Source organism: Benincasa hispida, chromosome 8 (genome assembly GCF_027475165.1).
Source record: "Benincasa hispida cultivar pf3 chromosome 8, pf3_genome.v1.1, whole genome shotgun sequence".
Lineage (NCBI taxonomy): Eukaryota > Viridiplantae > Streptophyta > Magnoliopsida > Cucurbitales > Cucurbitaceae > Benincasa > Benincasa hispida.
The window spans coordinates 30,707,409-30,730,267 of record NC_143485.1 but is presented as its reverse complement, the minus strand read 5'-3'; the positions used below and the strand labels follow the sequence as shown (position 1 = coordinate 30,730,267).

Here is a 22,859-nt window from a genome sequence, read left to right as displayed (position 1 = left end):
TTTGTTAGGTGTATTTTGTGTTCATAATTTTTTACAATAAATTTTGAAAAGAAAGAAAATGACAATTTATTGTTTTTTAAAATGGGCTATTTTAAGTGTTGTTCAAAAACTTTTGTGAAAATAAGTAGACCATGTTTTCCTTGTATTTTTTGTTTTTGAAAACATAAAAACGAAAATGAATCACGAATCAAATGAGGACTTAATTTATGTGTAACACACAATTTTTGGGTTAGACTAGTTACACATTGAATCGGTAATTCTATTTATGTATGGATGTGATTATTGTATAAAAAGCAGCTTTTCAAGTTTAGATGTCCATTGATACCTCTTCAGTTTTTGGGACACGAATCTTCAAGTTTAAATGTCTGTCGAGAGATTTAGGAGAATAAAACTGTAATTTATGCAGATCGAACATGACTATGTTTTGTTCTACCACGTAAGACTGTCTTATGAGTTATAGCGATGATGACTTTATTATTGCAATAAATATGTATATGAATCTTTTTAGACAATTTCAATTATTCGAGTATCCTATTAATCTATATACTTTCACAAATTCTATATGGTAAGACTCTAAATTCTGCTTCAGCACTTCTATATTTTGTATTTTACTATGCCATGTAACTAAATTCTCTCTGACAAACAAACAATAATCAAAAGTATATTTTTTTTTTATCAACAATACTTCCAGCCTTATCTACATTAGTATACACTTCAAGTTGAAGATTATTATGTTTTTGAAATAATATACCTTTACCTAGAGTCCTTTCGTATTGGATCTATACCCGCACGTAGCGGAAGAGAACAAGATCCATAAGCAATCTAATTCATTAATTTTGGTTGAAAAGAAATATGCTAAAAACAAACTATAATGGGTTTCAAGAACATATCTTGGCCGAATCATTGAAATCTCCATTTCCAGCTGCAAAATCCTCCAAATCCTTGTGTATATCACCACAAGATCTTCCATACTATCCTTTTGGTGCTCTAGATTGAGTTGTGGGACTCAAAATAAGCTGGAATCAAAGGGAATATGGAGAAAGCTCACTGAACCAACCCATTTGAAGAACACCTTCTTCATTCGAATTTTTCAACAAAAATTCAGTCGGTTCATCCTTTCTTTCTCCACTCCAATCTCTTCAATATATTGCAGACTATCATTCAAAAGATGTGTTGCATGGGATACAACTCATACTTGGAGTAAACCAAAGGAGATGAGTTTCTTGTAAGCTACTTTGAAGATGACTTGAAAAAACCCATTTTTTCAAATTTGTGTGATTTTTTAATTTCCAAAAATCCAAAATTGATTTTAAAATCATATTTTATTTCTAAAATTAAAATTTATTAATTTCATAAATTAATTTTCTAATAAAATCAATAAATAATTATTTAAACAATTTAAATAATTCTAATTAATTTAATATCTAATATAAATTAATTTGTACACAAATTCATCTTCATATATTTAAATTATATTTAAATATATTTTCTTCAATTCCATTTGATTCTAATTTGAACGTTTCAAATTAACTTAACACAAGCTAATCTATTTTCGAGCTAGTAGGGAGACCTTATGGACCTACAGATCATGGCTCCAACGATCCTAGATTAATCGGCTAAACTCATTAGACCGATCTAACCCCCAGTTCGTTAACTAATGGGTCACTCCACTAAAGTTCATAGTTGAACTCCCCTCACTGTAGATATATTATGTCCACTCGATATAACCATGATTAGTAAGTTAACCCTTCACAGGTTGTTCGTAATAATGGTTGGGTCAAATCTCTGTTTTACCCCCGAAATTACCTCTTGTTCCTTAACTCCCACTGATCCCCTAATGAACAATTGTTTTGTGATCCAATCACAAAACCGAGTCCCTCTCATATCAAATGAGAGGGCAGGATCCCTTGTTCAAGCCCCATAATCAACACTTAAGGGAACAACCTCTCTACTATCCCTAAAGCGGGTAGGAATGAATTCCCTTTTGCACCTTATGTCCCCAGCTATCTATCCAGTCTCGCCCCTGAAATAGCAGTTATATTGAGTCGGCATTGTTGAGCCAACCCTCACCTATGCAAATCTAAGGGCAATCCCAGATAAACAGGAGTTCATAGTTAGCTCAGGATTCAGGTCAAATTACCTAGGTCATCGCTTTGAAATAGTCAGTCTTAAACAGCAAACAACGTTATAAAGTAAGAATGACTCATTTCATGGTCCGATCTTGTACAAACTCTTTTGCACAAGGACACCCCCACTCCTCATGTCCAACATGAACGAATTAGGATCACTTCTTTTGTAGCACTTTACAACTCCTTGTAACAACTACAGAGCAAGTCGTATTCAATAGTGTTACCAGAATAAGGTATCCAACCTTATCTATGTACTGTAGATCATTTTGACTATTTACTCAAACCTGATCCATCTTTATGTCTCCACATAAAGTTCAAATACTCATCCAATAGTCAAGGGACTTTTAGGTTTATTGGATTTCTATTTAAGCAATAGATCTATTTAATAATACCTTTATTGAATTGTCAGAATAAGTTCCATTGTTTACATACCACAAGTTTTAGGACATAAAACCCAACACTTTAAGTATACATTTCTTCGAAATGAATAGGTCCGGGTGAATGCATGAATTGACATACTTACTGCAAATGCAATATCCGGACATGAGTGATATAAACAAATCAGTCTACCCACAACTCTTTGGTATATATCTTTGTCCTCGACTTCATCGACCTTTTTAACTTGTATTTTAGATTCAGTTGAATAGGACTTTTTGTTGTTGGACAACCAAGTAAACATGTCTCTTGAAGTAAGTCAATAACATATTTTTTTATTAACGAAAACATCTTTCTTAGATCTTGTAAATTCCATCCCTAAAAAATATTTCAAGGCTCCCAAGCCTTTGATCTAAAATTCACTTGCAAAATTATTCTTAAGATAAACTAATTCATCATCATCATCATCATCAACGGGATCATATCATCAACATATACAATTCAAATAGTAATTTTGTTATTCTTTGAGTGTTTAAAGAAAATAGTATGTCATGCTTGAATTTGAAAGTATCTCATAGGTAGTGATTACTTTTATGAAGAGTTCAAATCAAGATCTTAGAGATTGCTTGAGACCGTATAATTATTTATTTAATTTGTAAACTTTATTATTTCCAAGATCCCTTTCAAATTCTTGTGGTGTGCTAAATACCTCTTCTACTAAATCACCATCGATGAAGATATTTTTAACATCTAGTCGATGAAGTGACCAATCCAAATTAGTCACGGAGGACAAAAGAATTATGATGGAGTTAATTTTTCAACGGAGCTAGGGATGTTTAAATGACCCAACAACTTAAACAATTCAGACTGTCCAACCCAAATTATAAGGATTGGGTGGGTTAATTTAACATTTGGGTTGGATTGAGTTAACTTTTTTTTTTTTTAATTATTATTTTTAGGTTGGATTGGGTCTCGGATTGCAATTTTGAAAAATTCGGGTTGATCCAACCTAACTCGAATTATTAACCCAAAAAAATACATGTATTGGCCAAAAAAAATGTAGGGGATCAAAACATTTATGGGTAAATCAGGATGTGTGCGACTAGGTAGAAACACAATTTTAAGACATTCAAGAAGTGTTCTAAAACTCAAGACTTCATAAAACATTCTATTTATTGTGAATACAACTTTTCCACGTAAAATACTTGGAAACATGCATCGGCAACATTATGACACGTACAACCTGTAGTAAGATGCATATATATATATATATTGGGAAAACAAAACTTTCGCAATGAAGAGAAGATAAATCAAAATTCTAAAATAAATTTGAAAATAAAAGTCAAGGTAGAGAAAATTGGGATGTCCTAACCTGCCAAAGTAAGATTTGTTCTTGAATAATTAGAGAATTAATATTACTAAGATCCTGAATTATTTTATTACTAGAGAAACCTAAATCGAAGTTATGAAGGCTATCAAGCATTCTAGCACTTCCAATTTTCCTTCCCAGGTTTTGATGTTGAAAAAGACAATAAGATTCAAAGAAAGTGATACAACAATTAGAATCTTTACAAAGTTTATTGATAGATTATATATTACAAGCTAATTTAGGAACAGAAGAAGAGACTGTAGAGAAATTGTATCAGTAAATTTAATAGTTCCCTTGCCTACAATAGAGGATAAGCTATCATCGACAATTCTAATTTTTTTTATTTTCATAAGAAATAACATATGAGTCAGAATAGATGAAATGAACTAGTCATGTGATCAAAGACTCAAAATTGATAACCCGTGGAGATGAAATATTACAAGAAAAAACGTGTGGATAGTTACCTATTTGCGCCAAGGAAACACAAAAATTATCAGATAAAAAATTGGTTTTGTAGTAGTTTGTGGGACTTGATGAATTTACTCCATATAATAAAGTAAACTTAAGTCACGACAACTACAAAAGATGATCACTTGGTTAACATAAGAAATAACTTGTGTCCTTAATAACAAAAATAACATAGCAAGCTTAAAACCAAATAAAACCGAACCAAGTTAAAAACCGAACTAGAAAAAAAAATCACATTGAAGAAATCAAACCAAAAGTAAAATTGAACAAAACCTGAGTTGATACAAGGCTGATTTATGTGAACCAAACTAAGGAAGTGAAAATGTCAAATGGATGTGTGAATCAGGGATCTAAATGAATAAGATAGTTGTGGTTATAATCGGTATTTCACGACAATAATGACAGTGACAATTCCAGCAAGAGGTTAGACAAAAACAAGAGATGATTGAAGGACAGTAGAGTACAAACTTCGATTGTGAATTTTTACAGAAACGTGAGCTCGCAAATGGCTAACACGAACTTTAACATATGGCTAAAGTGCAAATTTGAAGGACAATGGCTATGAAGAATAGAAACATGCGTAATTTTAGTGAGTTGTCGGTGGGGCTGCGAACTCTACCTTATATAGCTAGATTTTGGTTGAAGATCCCACTCAATTGTTAAGACAAAAACTTATGATGATTTTAGACAGTTGTAAACTCAAATACCTACCCTGGAAATACGAAGAACTCGTCTGTAGGTAAAGTGCGTCATTGATTTCGATGTCTATGTTCTGACAGTGGCTAGGGCTTTGCAGTGGGGGCTAAAAGTTTTTTTTTTCTCCTTAAGAAAGCTAACTCACTCTGATACCAATCTAAATTTAAGAAAGAAGAATAATATTATTGTATTTTTTTACTAGTCTAAAACAACTACGAGGTCTTCTTGTATAGGAGAAAAACTACTAGAAAGAAATATTACAAACTTAAATAATAAATTTGTACACATAATAAATATTACAAAAGATGTAGAAAAATCCAACGGTAAGTCCCTAATTGGATTAGATTGAAGTTTTATAAGAGTTTTCTACATATATACCCTACATAAATAGGTCTAATTACACAATTGTCTAAACTTTTCTATTTAGCTGAATAACTCAATGAGTTATTATTTTACATAAAAGTCTATCATAATTTACTCTTTAGCCCTCTTTACTATTTATTTTTTTTTTCTAAAAAAAATGTAATACTATTAGTACCAAAAGAAGCATATTAGAGAAAGTTTCTTGGTGTAATGAATGTCTCAAAACAATTTTCTTTTCAAAACCTACACAAGCAAGGAAAGTTTCTCCAAAAAATTATTGTATTCATAAATGAAAGCAAGCATCAACGAGAAGTTCAGAAGGAGAAAACAAGATATATTTAATATATCTAGCACTATATCTTTAAATTTTTAAAGAATTAAACCAAGATATTTGATAATTGCATGAACAAGATAATTTGTACACTATACTATCTTATATATCGAACAATAAATGCAATCTATATTAACATTTTTTAGTGTACTTGTGAACATGTAAAAGAATAAACCATGAGATATGCGATATACATTTACATTTTCCAACATATTACCCATATATTAAAAAATGATGTTAATAAGAAAAGAATTTAATATTTTTTTAAAAAATCTTTATATAATTAATAATAAATTAGAAAATGATACATATTTTTTATTTTAAAATATTTTAAGATTAAAACATGGAAAATAATATCAAAAGGTTGACAATATCCCAATGAAATATTATTAAATTTATGACATTTGTGTAACATGAGTATGGGAAAATTTCTAGTAATATGATAGTATGAAAAATTCCCTATTCATTGTTTGTCACGATAATAACATTTAAGAATTATATAGAGTTCACAAATAAATAAATAATTTAATGACGTCAAATAATGAATGGAAGAGGTTGCTAGTACTAGATTCTTTTTCCTTAGGCTACTTTTTTTTTAATTTTTTTTAAAAATCATTTGTAGCTAATTTGTAATTTTAATTAAATTTGGGAGAGTTTGTGCTAAGAAAACTTGGAAAGTGTGGCTTTGACTGGTCATAGTTAGAGTTGACCAACAAATTTAAAATTTAAAAAAGAAAAGGAAAAATCAAATCCTTTTTATTCTCTCTCTCCCTCTCTGTTGCAAAGACGTCGAAACACACGTCCGACCCACGCCACTGCCGACTTTGTACAGACCGCCGCCGGTTGCTCAGTGCCATCCGTCGTCGCCGGTAGTCGACCGCCCGCCGTCCGTCGCAGCCAGTCGCCTGTGAGACCCCTGCCGAATCCTTTTCTCCCTCTCGTTTTCTCTTTCTCATCGTTCTCTCTCTTTTCGATCAGTCTCCCCCAGCATAGTTCATCTTGCCGATTGTTCTCTGTCGTCCGCGCCGCTATCCAACGCTGCCCCTGCTCGTCGCCGGTCGCAGATTCCGTGGGTTACGGTGAGTATGCAGTGAGAAAGTATGGTTTTGTTTCCTTTTTTTTTTTTTTCGATCTTGGTTGCCCACCTTATGTTTCGGCCTAAAACAATTTACTCTCGTTGTTTCGAGGTTAGTTTTGGAGTTTAGAGGTGATTTTGGCTGCTGAATACGTTTGGGTGACGTTTGGTAAGTGTTTAGGACTTAACAGCCCCTTAAAAACATATTTTTGGTTGGAGTTAAGTTGAGGTTTTTGATCCTTAATCCTTGTATTTTGCTTAGATTCAGATGTTGGCGGTGGAATTAAGGTGGTTTTGATAAAGGGACTTTTGGCTGAGTATTTAACGACTTTCAAGTGAATTTACTGTTTCAAATTGAGTTTTTAATCATGGTATTAAGTTGTTTATGGATATTGGAGATTGGTATTAATCTTCACATTTTATTAGGGTTTGAAATGTGGTTTTTGCAAGCTAAAGAGAATTTTACCTCGGTAGTTTTTGGGTTCAATTTGTGGTAAGTAGTTCTCAAACGATGGATTTAGGACTAGCAATTATGCATGGAATAGCACCGCCTGTCGACTTAGTGTCAATATGATATCTTCTTGCATATTGTAATGTATGTTTGATAATTTTTTGTAAGCGTGTCATTTTGACACGTTGATGGTCTGTGTGACGTGAATGTGCATGACATGAGCTCTTTGTGGACGAATTGGGCTTCAGTGCAAAGGTCTTTGGCAGTTGGAGGTCTCAGTTTGGGTGGCTTCAAGGCAAAAAACTTAGCCCTTCTAGCTAAATGGGGTTGGAGATACATCGATGAGGAGGATTCCTTTTGGTGCAAAGTAGTCAGAAGCATTCATGGTAAAGACTCTTTCATTTGGCACACGGCGGGCAAAGGTGGTAAGAGCTTGAGAAGCCTTTGGGTAAGCATTTCAAGATCTTGGCTGAAAGTTGAGGCTTTGGCAAAATTCAAGCTAGGAAATGGCAGTCGGATTGCGTTTTGGCTAGAACCGTGAGAAGGAGAGGTTCCTTTCAATATCTTGTTTCCAAGACTTTTTAGAATTACCATTTTTCCAAAAGGGTCCGTAGCCGATCATTGGGACGGCCTCTTGGCCTTTTGGTTAATTATTTTTCACCGTTTATTAAAAGAAGAAGAGGTGCTTGGCAAAATTGCAGCAAGGAGAGTTTCAGATGATTTTGATAAAAGGGTGTGGTTTGTAGCAGCCAATGCCTGTTTCTCGGTTAATTCCCTTAGAACTCACCTTTCCCCTTCCTACCCAATGGACAAAGTACTTCCCTTTGGAAGACGAATAGCCCACGAAGGGTAAACATCTTATTTGGATTATGTTAGTCGGTCAGCTGAATGTTGCCTCTGTTTTGCAGCACAATGCCTTTCCCCATCCATTTGTCTGTTGTGTCTTCGGTTTGGCGAAGATCCCCTCCACCTTTTCTTTTCGTGCTCTTATTCAGCTTGGTGCTGGGAGAACTTATTTTCTATCTTCAACTTATCATGAGTGTTGAGCAAAGACTTCCGGGGGATTGTACAACAACTTCTGGTTGGAACGAGCTTTAATGAACCCATTCGTTTACCAAGTTGAACCCATTATTGGCAGAATTATGGTTTGAGAGAAATCAGAGGGTGTTCAACTTGGTTGCCTGAATTGTTTTGAATCTGCCCGTCATATTGCTTCATCTTGGTGCATCCCCTCCAACCATTTTAATAGCTATAACATCCTGGAGTTCAACCTCAACTGGAGAGCATTTATACTCCCTTCCTAATTGCGGTCTTTTTGCTCCAACAGCTGCTGTTTTCTTCCTGTTATCTGTTTTCATTCTTCCTTGGTTCTTCTCACTATGTTGTTCTCTCTTGTACTGACCATTTGTTTTGGTCTAGCTAAGCAGTTTGCGTTGTTTTGGCTGTGTTTCAGCCGTTTCTCTTATCCTTCTTGTGTATGTATGTATGTATTTTGGATATGATGAGGGCGCTATGGGAGTGTCAACCTAGTTAAGATATCCGGGTGCACTTGCTGATCCTTAGGCCTATTGCTCATTGTATAATACTCTTGTACCTTGAGCTTTTGTCTCACTATTCAATTAATATAGAGAGTTGTTTCCTTTTTTTAAAAAAATACACCATATCTTTGTGATGCGAGTGTCATATCTCCTGAAATATTAACTACTAAGAGTTATGTACACCATATCTGTGTGATGCGAGTGTCATAACGTATAAGCTTATGTTCTATTTTCTTGTATGCGCCCTATATGCATTTGAACATTTGTGTGACTCAAATGTGCATGGTGGACCGCTGACGTATTAAGTATTTTTCTAATACTCATTCCTTCCAATTTTTTTTCTTTCAGGTAAGGGCAAGGGCATCTGAGGTGGCTAACGGGAGGTTGCAACGCTGCCATGAGAATGGATTAGTTGTAAGCTTCCACATCATGAATTTGCTTTTTTGTTTTTTTTTTTTAATAACTTATTTAAGAGTATGAGGGCTAGCTTTGGAATGGGCCAAATGTTCCATTATAAAATTTCGATTTTGATTTAAAATTATTGTTTAAGAGATATTGAGCAAATTTATTGTTATTTCATATTATAAAGCTTGTACGGATTTTCTTCTTGTTATTATTAATCCCAACTAAATTTTATGTTTTCCAAACCTTGCCTGGATAGTAACGCCCAATGTCTGTTCTAGGAAAGTCGGGTTGTTACAAGAGTCATGGAGGCGAGAGACGGGGCTAGAGCTTCAGAGGAGATGGCCCTTAATGGAGATGGCCTTTCAATTCCTTTGGGTGGGCCTATATATGCACCCAACTTGGTTGGTCCTCTTACCAGGGTCTCTCACTTTGAGTCTTCTCTTATTCAAGAACTTCAGGTTCTCATATATTTTCTTAGACACATGTCTTTACACCTTTGTTTCTATTCTAAATCTAATCCTTATTCTTGAGCAGAGTCTGGAGGCAGCGTTGCACTTGGATTCATCTCAACTATGTGATGATGATATATCGTAAGTATATTTTCTCTTCCCTGAATGTGCTCTGGTGTGGTCATGGTTGAATTTGTTAATTTGCAACTAACATTCTGCAGGATTGATGGGCTTAAGGTGTTTACTGAAGAACAGTTATTGAATATGGCTTTGGAGGAATCATTGCAGGTCCGCAAACTGAGTGTCTCATATCATCTAGTGCATTCTTGTTAAAACAAAACACTCAGTAAACTTTTCATCTGCTGTACTAATGCAGAGTGATGAGAATGCTAATAACCAGCTGGAGCTTCCAGAAGAAAACTTGAATGCTGGGGTGATCAGGTATTTGATTGTGATTGTTATTTTAAATCAAACTTTTATAGTGTTTGTTTGAACTTGGAACTTGGACCGACTTGGATTTCTGCCCTGTTGTTTTTTGACATAGGCAAACTTATTAGACTAACAAAAACAGCATTTCTGCACATTCACCCCATTGGCAACTATTTTAGCGAAAATACAATTTTACGTTGTATGGTACCCTTCCCCTAAAATTTGATTGTCTAATTTTTTGGAAGAGGAGAAACCATAGAAGTGTAAAATAGATTTTGGAGATGGTAATCCTTGTAAATGAGTAAAAGGGGACCAAAGAAGCAAATTTTCTTTTTATGGTCTCCCAATGATAGGGTTCTTGCTCACAGAACACCCCTTTAAACAACACACAGAGATATTTTGGCAGCATTTTGTTTGGACTACAATTTGGTCTGTCTGGATACAAGAACTCAGGAATCTTTTAGAATAAAGAAAGATCCTTGGATGAAATGATTGAATCGTCTCTTTTTATGGCTCTTTATTGGTGTACTACTGTTCTTCCTTTTTAGCTAAACTCTTTTCTATACAATTAGAGAAGTTTTTTTTTATACAATCGTCTCTTTTTATAGCTCTTTTTTAGCTAAACTCTTTTTTATACAATAAACTTGAGTTAGATTCATTGTTTACTAATTTGAATGTTCTATTTTTCAAAATTGTCCATTTTACTTTATACTATTTTTGGTTAAAAGTTCATTAATTCTCTTGAGGAAAAATGGTATTCTTAGAGAAAATGAAGAGGAAGTTAACGGGCACAATTTGGAGGCTGCTCCTGCATCAAATGCAAGTAGAAGCATGAATAAAATGACAAGAAGGAAGCGAAAACAGGAGGAACATTCTAATATTGAGGCATGCTGCTCATCTTTTCATTATGTCTTTTACAACTATTTGTATGAAACTTGGTTAATTTTAATGATTTTTCATAAGACTTTTTTTTTTTTTTTTTGGGAATAAGTAAACGAGTATCAGCTTCTGTGTACAAGCTTCGTCATCTGACTCTTAATTTTTGATAAGTTTGTTATGCGGTGCTATTGAATTATGTCATCTTCTCATTACGTTCAATGGTACTTCAGTATGATTTGTTCTCTATTAATTTGGGTGGTTCTTTTTCCTATTTTTATTTCTGGATACGAGGAATGCGAATATCGATGGAAATATTGATAACATATTTGATGTTGAGGGATATTTTGAGAAAAATTAGTTGTTTTCACTCTCTCCGTCTCTCTCTCTCCCTCGTTCTTTTTTTCTTTTTTCTGTTTTTCTTTTTTCCATTACGGTGTCTTTTCTACCCTTTGGAATTTTTGATCCATCTGTTCCCTTGTTCATATGTAAAGTATGGCAGTTATGCAAAATCGTTGTAATCTTGTGCTTAATAATTATTTTTAATACATTTTCTCTCTATCTTTTCCCTTTTGTTTTTTAACTGAATTTTAATATGTAACATATTATTTCAGGAAAAATCTATGGCAAAGGTGGCTGAAATTGCAAAACTTAAACAAAAGCAAGATGCAGACAGAGCTGTAGTCAAATTACATGCTTTCAAGTTTGTACAATGATTTTTTTTAAAAAATCCCGTTCATGATATGCATAATATATTAGGGGCTTATGATCAATAAATTTAGATATTCTTTTTTTTTCTCCAGGTGGAAGAAGGAAATTGCCAGTTCATCGTCAGAGAGCAAAGAGAGGTTGAAGTCCTTGAGGTCTACGAATTTTTCTACAAAGGTTCCCCATGTAGGGTTTCTTCTGTGTTCTTAACGACCCGACTTTCTAACTTATAATATTAGGACATTACTACATGCATGTATAAGCTTGAAAATCATCCCCTTGCAACTTTACTGAAAAGAATCAAACCTTTTTATTAAAGTAAAGAATTCCAACAGGTTAAAAGTAAAAAAAGCATAAAACCTTGGTTTGGGATACCCCTAATCATAAATTTCAACACACAATAAAGTAAAACAAATAAAGAATTCAAAACATTGATTGCTAAACTGGAACATGAAAACATGGAAAATCAAATGCTGAAGCGTCAGTTGTCCCATAAGCACGGGCACGGGGTCTTATCATTCGCCAATCTATCCTTATCTTTACCTGAAAAACATATAAGATGAAAGGATGAATATTTTTAAGTGACCTACTACTAGGCCCACTAGGTGAACATGTTAACCTTCCTATCTAGCACCGGTGTACATTTTATAACATGACAGTTGTGGTGATCCTGGAGGAACACAAATCAGTCACAAATGGTGAACCCGAAAGAATAAAAATCAGTCATAAATGGTGACTCGAAGGTTCACAAGCATAAGATGTACACAACTCCATAGGGAAACTAACAGTCACCATCTAATCTAGCATGCATCAGTCAACCAATAGACCTCATTCTAAAATCACAGTCATATTAACATAGCCGTCACAACTAGCATGCCAAAAACGATCACAAGGCCTCATGTCATGTTCATAACAACAAAACTCACAGATCACTAGAACACCCACTTAGTCCTTACATCAACAAAGCATAGCAAATCATTCTATAACATCTAATAGCATGTTTTCACGGTATATGCTCAATCTTATCAACAACTTAGGGTGTTTGGCTTGAGGGAAAATAAGACGCTTATCTCAATTTGACGGTATAACCAAGCAAAGGAATTTCTAGCAAAAACCTCAATTAGGACCTACACGTAAGTCAAGGTTTAAACTCAAACCATCAGGTTGAAACCATTCACCAAAAATAACCAAAATTAAACCCAAACAACTCCAAACTCTCATCCGACAAGTGGTTTGATCCGAAACCACCTCAAAGCTTCAAAATCAATCCAACCCCACTGACAAACTGCCAAAATCAACTTTTGACTTTGCTGGACAGCGGAAAGGGACTTCCAAATCTGGCCTCCAAACCACAATTAAATCAATAATTAGACCAATAATCAATGGGTATCCAACAATTAGCAGTAAAAAAAAACCCAAAACTCACCAAAATTCTTGCCGGAAACGGACTTGAACCAAGTACAGCATCTACTTCCTTCCAAAAACTCCAACCTAACCTCCAATCATCAAGATCAAAGGATTTTAGGTAAAACACTAGATGGGTATTCAAGAACCAACCAGGAACAACCTAAAATGGTCAAGAAGTACTCCAAACAACAGACTGGGTGGTGACAGCGACTCAAATGGACAACCACAACCAGCGGTGGCGTCGGTCAGAACAGCGTTTGCGGCGAACCCACGGCAGAGAGAGGCCGCGCGAGCTCCTGACAGCTAAGGGCATACATGGGTTGGATTGAGGAGATTTTTTGGACCAACTTGAAATTCGGGTTGGGTTGGGTTGCCGGGTGATTTATTTATTTATTTCTTTTTTTAGTAACTTTTTTTATTAACTTAAAATACTTAAATTTGTCTACAACATATACTAATAACTAAAATTTCATAAAACTCAAATCTTAAATATCAAAATCTAAGATATCTATTACAAACTTCAAGAAAACATCACAAAAATATATATGACCTATAATATTTATAAGCTATGATATATATATATTTTAATAATATTAGAAATTCGGGTTAGGTTGGATCAACCCAAATTTTTAAAAGCATAACCCGAACCCAACCCAACCCAAAAAAACATAAGAAATCCAACCCAACCTAACCCAATTAAAACTAACCCAGCCCAACCCTTCTATTTGGGTTGGGTAGTCTGGGTTGTTCGGGTTGTCGGGTCATTTAAACACTCCTATAGACAGTGACGAATGCGTCTGACGGCGCTGACGAGGACTGAACGCGCAGGAAACCTCCAAGTTGATGGCGAGGCACGACACCAGTGACAGTCGGGTTTGAGAGGGGTGAGAATGCTGGCTGCTTCTTTCTTCACTCGAATGAGGACTGAAGGGAGAGAGAGGGAGATGACAGTGTGGGTTTAATTCTTTTCCTTTTCTTCATGCTTCACGAGGAGTCCATATACATATATTTATATATTTCTTCTTAAAACCCTAGTCTTCCATAAATAGATATACATATCTCCCTTTTCTTTTTTAAATTCCAAATCAAAATTTAATTCCTGAAAAAATCCCAAATCCCCAAATTAATTTATCCAACTTTCCTAGTCCTTCAATTAATTTGAAAACAAAAACCTAAGTCCTTTGTCATAACTAATTTAAAATTGAATTATTTAAACACAATAATTCAATTTTTGTCTCAATCTTCACAATATAACTCAAATAGTACAAGAACATTAAATAGAATTTACTAGAAAATTTGGGATGCTACACTTCCACTAGGGGAGGTTGTTTGATATCATTGCACTCTGAAACAATAGTGAAGATGGAGTTGCAGTTATTAACCTTACTTTATTCTATTAGTTTTTATAGTATTTTTCAGAAATAGTCAGGTAGGAAGCCTCTTTTGGGCTAGCAACTCAAACAAAGAGTAAAAAAAAATAACTTTATAGTTGATCTGTTGGGTTTTTTGGATTCCAAATGATCTAGAAGACGTAGTTTGAAACTCGTTGGAAGGGCCTTTTTCGATGTCTGGACTGAAGCAAATGGAGAAAAGGAACAGATGAGTGCTACAAAGGGTATCAGAGGCAAGTAATTTGGGAAGGAAGCACCAAGGCGCTAGAGCAATGCAGAAAAAACTTCTTGGAGTGCCCTAGTGCTAGTTCTCATTCTTTATATGATGCTTTTCCATTTTACATGAAACTAGGAAGTGACAGAAGGAAGAATGACGACGATTTTTCTCTAGAGCATGCAGTGTTTTCAAAGCGCAAGGCGCATCTCAAGGCAACAAGTCCCTTGATCGCCTCAAGGCGAGAGGCGACGCCCGAGCAAAGCGAGGCGCAATGAATAAATAAATAAATAATATATGTAGAAGAACATAAATTTATATGCAAATGTCAAAGCCTCAAAGATTAATAATAGTAATCTAATCAATATAAATGAAAACTCTAAAAGTAACCGTTTAAAACATGATCAAATGTCAAATTCATCATCATCCTCCCCATCTAAATCTAAGGTTTGGTCCATTGCCCCTCCTTGGCCATTGTCCTCCTCAATGTCTTATTCCTCCCATCGTCGTCGTCATCTTCATCACTAACCACTCTTATAATTGGTCTTTGCTTTTGAACTCTAGAAGTGGTGGTAGAGGCAGTTGACCTTCCTTTTGATCTAGTATACGTGATGGGTTTTCTAATGCTACTAGCACGAGCCACATCTTCCATGTGAGGTGTCCTCGTCATAAAAAACTAGCTCATTGTCAACTTCAGCTTCATTATTTTCTTCATCTAATGTTCCGACCAACCATTCATTACTCTTGTCGATATGATCTAAGGAGATTGGATCAAGTTGATCCTTTAGATCAAAATGATCTTTAAGTGCTTGATTATACTTTATGTAAACCAAATCATTTAAGCGCTTCTGCTCCAATCTGTTTCTCTTTTTCGTATGAATCTACAAATTATTAACCAATATAGAGTTTTAAATATATTTTAAATCTTAAATTAATAATGTAGAAAACAAAATAATCACTTACGTGTTAAAAAACAATCCAATTGTGCTCACACCCAGAAGCACTACATGTTAGATCAAGGGCTCTCGTGCCAACTTTTGCAAAATTGGAGTACTACCACCCTAAACGACCCACCATGATGTTGTTCACACATTTTGACATGATTTAGAACTTTAATACTAAATAAACTTGTATACTATTAATGTAGTAGGGAATGTCCTTACTTGGCGTCTTTACTTTCCTCGTGTTGATTGCTAAATCAATGGTGAATATGCCTTTAACTTCAGAATATTATTCTAACTCCACTAGGCATAGATTTTGATTACCAGTAGATAGTATCAATCTTTGCACAACTTTAAGAAGACCATTCATGACTTCAACCTCTTGAGTAATTCTATCCTTGTGGTCATAGAAAAGTGATGGATTCAAATAATATCCAGCAACATGTAAAGGTCGGTGAAGTTGACAATCTCGTCTTCTATCAATGATCTCTCAGATTGGCTTGTACTTCATCTCATTATCATTAAACCAACTCTTAATGACCTCTTTTTCCCTATGCATAACCTCATAAATATATCCCATTGCAGGTTTATCATCATCGACAAGTCTAAGTACTCGAACTAAGGGCCCAAATGCCTTTAAAGTATAGACCACCGAGTTCCAAAAGGATGGCATCACGGCTGCTCTCTTTCCCTTTGGATCTTTTGCCCTTTGGAAGTAATCCATAGAAATAAACATCTTTCTCAAATTAGCTTTATTCCTGTGGATACTTGCCAGGGTAAGAGATGATGTTGCAAAATGTGTAGCCGCCGGTCTTACCAATTCATGTCGATGTGTGAACTCCCTCATCGTGTTCAGTACGTACAAGTGATTATAAATAAAACCACTAAGTATGACAACCCTTTCAAGACATCTTTGGATCTGATCAGTCTTCCCAATATCCTCTAATATCAAATCTAAATGGTGGGCAGCACATGGTGTCCAATATAAATGTGGTCGCTTTGCTTCCAAATATTTGCTAGCTAGGACATAGTTTGATGCATTATCAGTCACAACTTGGATAATATTCTCTTCTCTTATCTTTTCCACCATGCCATCCAATGGTTCAAATACTTTTTCTCCAGTTTTGATGTTGGAAGATGCATCAATTGATTCCAAAAACAATGTCCTAGTAGCAGAATGTACTAAAAAGTTTATCAGGCCTATATCTTCTATCAGTCCATCCATCAGACATCAAAGAACAACCATTTGTTTTCCATTAACCTCATGGTTGCTCATTAATTTTTTCGTGTGTTCTACTTCCTTTCTCAAACATGTTATTTTTGCCTCGTGATAAGGAGGTATCAACCCTAGCCCAAATTGTCCTATGGCTTCAATCATTACTTGAAAACTTTTCAATCAAATTGTATTTAAAGGAATACCTGCTTGATAAATCCAACGCATGATAAACTGAACTGTTGCATCTTTCCTTTCTTTGTTGTATTTTTCGATGATGATTGATTGCTTCAGTTTCTTTAATCTATTCTGATCATCAACGACCTTTGTTGGATTTGGATACACAAATTTATCCATTGCTCCCTTTGTTCATGGGGGGTTTTGGTTGCGATTGCGATTTAATTGCTCATTTTCCAGATGTTCTGGTACTTGATTCATCAACTTCCATCTCATTCTCTATCTCCATCAATGACCTTTGTTGGAATTGGATACACTAACCCTTTTCTGTGATATTTAACCCTTAGAAGTGTAGCCAAGATTAAGAAGTTGAAGAACTGAAGAAAAGCTTTTCCTTTTTTTTTTGGAAGTCCATCAGAAACTTACGATGAGAAGAAGTATTTCAAACTTTGCAGAAAACAACAAACGTAAATGAGGAGAATTGGAAGAGTCACAAACACGTTTTCCTTTTTTATTTTTGCATGATCACAAATGGCTATATAATATTAGGTTGCATGGCTATGGTGGGCTTTTTTACGTGGGCTTTAGGTTATAACATCGTATTAGTTTAAAGTAAAAAAAAATCCAAATATAACCTAGGTGCATGCCTTGGCCAAGGTGCAAGGTGCTGCAAGGTGCCACGGGGCAAGCACCTCATTCAACTCGCTCGCCCTAGCCACATATGAGGCGCACAGGCCCCTGGGTGCCTCGCCTCTCGCCTAAGGCGCGCACCCGGGGTCGCCTCAACAATATTGAGGGCATGAAAGATATATGACCGAGAGTTCAGATAGTGACTCTTGTGTGGTATCTAGAAAGAACTTTGAAAGTGTGATTGTGAGAATTATCTTGCGAGAAAATAATGAGAGATCAATTTGGAGCATTTATGAGAATCTTAGATATGTGAGAACTGAAGGGGCAGGACACTCTCCCATGAGCAAAGGGTACAGAGAAATATCCGACTGTCATAGAATCATCATTGAAAGAGTATTGTGAAAGAATATACTTAGGAGAGCTAAACAATTTTATAAATTTCAAGGTTTAGTGACTCTGAAAAAGAATCTTCAAATATCTGGTTTCTCTCCAACCAAGGGTTGCAAAGAATGGTGACCAGCCATCACTTTTGTGAGGCTACAGAATTTTAGACTTCTTTAAAATGTGATGCAATGCTAACATACATATTGCTCCAGTAGCTTCCAAGAAATTTTAGTGAGGTCAAACGATTGTCTTGTGCGATAAGTAAAGATGCATGCAAGCTTGTCTAGAAACTCAATGGATATAAAAGGAAAAAAAAAAAAAGAGGAAAATTCCAAAGTGCTTGATTTCGTACCTCATTGCTCTGTGGGCAATGTGAAAAGAGGTGGATGTTGTCTTTGAGGCTGTTCTTGCAAAAAAGGCACTGGAAGGGTGGGGGATAGTTGGCAGGGTGCCTCTTTTGGATTATATCACCTCTGTCTACTCCATGACATGGGTCCGGAACTATAAATTTTTTTTTTTAGAGGTTATCCAGAACTGAAAACAATTGAGGGGATAATTGGAAACTGATTCAAGAATCGTTTTATGTTCTTATAAAACAATATTTTGTGAAATAAATTCTCTAATATTTGCTCTTTTAAAAGTTGTTTCTCCTGTCTTATTGGTGTAGGAAAAAATGGAGTTATTCTTCTAAAATAACGAACTTGTGAATATGATATCAATATGTATGTGTAATTTTTTTACTAATTTTATCTCCATTAAAAACGACAACTAATTTCCTCTGCGATTTTCAGGCTCGAATTGTTCATGGTCAAGTGTGAGCCAAATTTGGCAGCGATCTATAGTCTTAGGTTGAACAAATGTTTAGAAAGAAAAATAACCAGAACCATTAAGGCCCCAACAAATAGGGTCCCTGTTAGGAGTCAGCTGGACTGTGACCCTTGTTCATTCTATATTGTTTTTTAATATTCAAACATGCTAGTAGATTTTCACTGGGAGGATTTAGTATCATCCTTTTTATTCGCTAAAATATTGCGTCTTTCAGAATGGTTCTGAACTGGATATTATGTAATCATAATAGGTGCATTTACGTTATTTTGCTGATGTTTATATGTATCTGCTGATGTAAGTATGTTGGTATGGGACATAGGCCTGGCTCTAGCAATGTGACAATGTTTGCAAACTTTATTCTCATTCTCAGTGCATGAAAAAGGTGTTGATGGGTAACTAGGAAGGGAAGAACCGGAGTGTGTGCTTTGTTGTGGGGTTTATGGGGGAGAGAAATAATACAGTGTTTAGAGGAATGGAGAGGGATTCATGAGATGTTTGGTCCTGTGTTATTTGATGTCTCTTTGGATGTTGGTGACGAATCCCTTTTGGTCATTATTTGCTAGGTTTTCTTTTCTTGAAAGGACGAGAGGGCCTCTTGTCATTCATTTGAGTATAGAGCTTAATGGCTTTATGAGTAGTTAGGAAAGGATGAGTGACGAGCAAAGTAAGAGACCCTGAACTCACCTGATTTGGTGGGCAATTTGTATGGCCTTGAAAATGGTGTAGAGGTTGCGTTTCCCAACACAGTGACTAGCAGCCTTGGCCAGCAATAAGGGGGTAAAAGATGCTGTGATTTGTTTGACTTCTTCCTTGAAACTAAATTGCTACAGCAGTGCATTTTATAGATTCTTCTCTATCATACTGATATTAACAATTTTACGACTGAGTACCTCATTCTACCTCATCTTACATTTTCTCTTTAATGAATTGCCTTTGTAACTGCTGAATATTAAATTGGCCACAGCTAGATCCTCCTTAAAACTAAATGCATAATCTTAAATTTGGAGTCCTAACATAAAATACACAAGCTATTTCAAAATTGGTCCTTATAATTTGGTGATTCTTGTTTGACCATGCATTTCTTTTCATGTATAGCCCTGCTGATAGGAATTGATAACATGTTAGGTGAAATCACTGAGCAGTGGAGAACACGGAACTCTGCGGCATCCAACGACTGTACTTTTTGTAGAGGTTTACCATAAATCTCGCAAGATGGTGAAGGTATGCTTCTCTTTTTCTTAACAGTTTAAAGGGGTTCGTTTGAAATAAATAACTCTTGATGAAGACTTAGTCAAATCACGGTTGAGAAACAATGATAACATCTTTATTATTTCTTAGATATTAAGTAGTAAATGTTATGTGTCATTTCTTCCATTCCCATTATTGTTGGTCAAACAAACTTCATTACAGTAATATTCTTGTATTTATGTATCAAAGCTCACTACCAATATCTATTTCTCCTGATGACTATACATATTGAAGAGGTATTGACAGGATATAGACGAGTACCATGCTATAGAAGGAGCAAGGTTATAATTTATTTCTGGTTTCTAGGTGATCTCTCGGAAAAGAAAAAAAAAAACTATTATTTTTTATGCTCTTTGTTTGCCTAAGGATCCTGTATTTGCACTGTGGAACGCTAGGATCCCAAAAGTTAAATATTTTAAATATTTAACTTGGATACCTTTCATGGAGGATGTTAACGCTGCTGGTAGAATTCAATGAAAACGCCCTGACCCTCTGTATTTTTTCTCCTATTGAAGAGAATATGGTGTTCTACCTTGGATGCTTTTCAGCATTTGAGTTTTCCAATAAATATAATATCTGATACTTGTAGATATATGGCTTTTAAAAGGAGAGCTAAAGAGCCAACATGAGCATAACTTAGCAGTTGTAAACATATACTCATTTTCTTGAGATTGAAACTTACAAATTGTTGTAACTTAACGGGCACATTGTTGTACTAAAAAATAGGAGTAGCTATAGATTTGAACAAGTTAATGGGGAGGAAAGATTGAAACTTATCAGATGACAGATATTATGCCGCTTGGTGTGTTCAAAGATTTTGATAGTTATTCTTCTAAATCAATTAACTCTAGTTGGGATACTTTCTTGTAGTACATTTGCTGCAATTTTTTCTTTTATATTTTTATGTCAATCAGAACATAATTCAATTGGTTAAGACATATACCTTCGACTATGGGAAAAAAAAAAACGAAACTTTTTTTCTGGTTATTTAGGTCATCATATGTATGACCTTAATGTGATATTCTTCTTTACAGACTCAAGAGCTTTTGGTCCTTGGACAACAAAAGTTAGCAGAACTGAAGGACAAGATTTATTGCTCAACGGACACATTAATGGAAAAGGCTGGGCAGCAGGATTCATCTGGATATTTCCTCATAGAAGTAAGAAATTCGATGAGCCCTGTATTTCTTAAATTTGATTTTAAATAAGCCAATGCAGTTTGTTTATATCCAGGATGTATTCTGCAATGATTTGAGGAATCCTTCCGCAATAGATTATAGCAAACCTATATTTGATTGGCTTAAAAATTCAGAGGATGAAGCTCGTAAGAAATGGGGATGCATCATAACTGGTGAATCGCAACAGAAAAGTTCAGTTGTTGACGAAGTATCGGTTTCACATGTACCTCATTTCAGATCAGTCAACATGAACAAGGTTCGATTTTGTGACCTGAAATTTAGGCTTGGGGCTGGGTATCTGTACTGTCATCAGGTATATTGCTTATTTGGCTCTTCCATATGGTTTTTGTTTTTCATGTTCGTTTTGCATAGAGTGTGGCTTTCATTTCAAAGTGGAAGCCATGGTCTATTGTTATTGAAGCAATCGTTCGGTGGTGTTGGTTCTCCTTGTGAGAGCACTTTAATTACCGCCCTTAGTTGATTTCTTTCTAGTAGGATTCCCTTTTTTATTTTCTCTAGTGAGCTTTATATATTTCATTACTATCAATGAATCACATTTGTTTCTGTCCAAAACAAAAAACTGCATTGACTTTGGAGGAATCCTTGTAACACAGGGAGATTGCAAGCATACCATAGTGATTAGAGATATGAGGTTGATCCATCCTGAGGACGTACATGATCGTGTTGCTTATCCAATCGTTACATTTCAGCTTAGGACCCGAGCTCGGAAATGCGATGTCTGTAACATTTACAGGGCTAAAAAGGTTACTCTTGACGACAAGTGGGCACAGGAAAACCCTTGCTACTTTTGTGAAGACTGCTATTTTCTTCTTCACTACTCGAAAGAAGGGAACCTCCTTTACAACGATTTCGTTGTGCACGATTACTTGCAAGATTAGGTGGCTAGCTATAGCTAGGTTATTTAAGAATGCTTCTCACTGATGCTCAATTCACAGATGAAATGCCTTTGGTCATTGAGATTCATTCAGCAGTTTTGATGATGTTGAGTTGGTCCTGTAAGTAGCCACAGTCCAATCATCTTGGCTGGTGCCACGGCTTCAGAATTAGAGGCCAAAGGTAAATAATGGTTACAATTTTATTTTATTTATTATTATTTTTTTGGGTTGGTTGTCTTGGGGAACTGTTCTATTGTGTTTTTATGAAAGGAAAGGTAAACTATTTTCCTAGGGTAGAATACAAAATTGTTGTTGCTTACCTTTTCCAGTTTGGATGTAAATATGACTTTATTATTCTTAGAAAATCATAAATATTTGGAGTTTAGATAATTGCACAGAAGTTGGATGTTGAAGTTTTTAAAAATGAATTGAAAATTACCTAAAACAAAAAAATGACAACGGTTGTCAATTTTGTTAGTTAATTTTTACTCAAAGCTTTCAATTTAATCAAATTACACCCCAAGTTTATAGATGAGAGAAAAAAAATTGAAGTGAAGTGCCACGTCAACTTACGTTAGAAAGACTAATGAGAAATTTACAATAGGGACTTTAATGTTACTATATTCAAATTTCGTTAAAATGTTGAGGTTGAAGATTCAAAGACCAAATAATTATCATATTTGGATTTTA

General features: G+C 35.1%; 1 protein-coding gene across 25 annotated transcripts; it reads left to right on the top strand.

The window, feature by feature from the left end:
- The first annotated feature begins 6,484 nt into the window (after positions 1-6,484).
- Positions 6,485-22,559, top strand: SRD2 (snRNA activating complex family protein). 25 transcript variants are annotated; one of them, XM_090316261.1, is made up of 15 exons: positions 6,490-6,638; positions 6,710-6,810; positions 6,924-6,975; positions 9,144-9,209; positions 9,479-9,658; positions 9,735-9,790; positions 9,871-9,937; positions 10,026-10,090; positions 10,843-10,963; positions 11,569-11,657; positions 11,758-11,839; positions 19,973-20,068; positions 21,130-21,255; positions 21,329-21,586; positions 21,888-22,559. In XM_090316261.1, the coding sequence occupies exons 5-15, from the start codon at positions 9,503-9,505 to the stop codon at positions 22,170-22,172; spliced, it is 1,401 nt and encodes a 466-aa protein (XP_090172387.1). In that variant the 5' UTR covers positions 6,490-6,638; positions 6,710-6,810; positions 6,924-6,975; positions 9,144-9,209; positions 9,479-9,502; the 3' UTR covers positions 22,173-22,559. The 25 variants fall into 25 exon arrangements, with proteins under 25 accessions (XP_038894484.1, XP_090172387.1, XP_090172386.1 ...); XM_090316260.1 differs by having other exon boundaries at positions 11,758-11,848; XM_039038550.2 differs by having other exon boundaries at positions 11,758-11,848; positions 21,314-21,586.
- The last annotated feature ends 300 nt before the right edge of the window (positions 22,560-22,859 follow it).

Excerpts from the sequence above, each read along its gene's own strand:
- SRD2 (XM_039038550.2), top strand. The coding sequence starts at position 9,503 with ATGGAGGCGAGAGACGGGGCTAGAGCTTCAGAGGAGATGGCCCTTAAT. Across the intron at positions 9,791-9,870 it reads CTATGTGATGATGATATATC|GATTGATGGGCTTAAGGTGT; the intron begins GTAAGTATATTT and ends AACATTCTGCAG. Across the intron at positions 11,849-19,972 it reads TTTCTACAAAGGTTCCCCAT|GTGAAATCACTGAGCAGTGG; the intron begins GTAGGGTTTCTT and ends ATAACATGTTAG.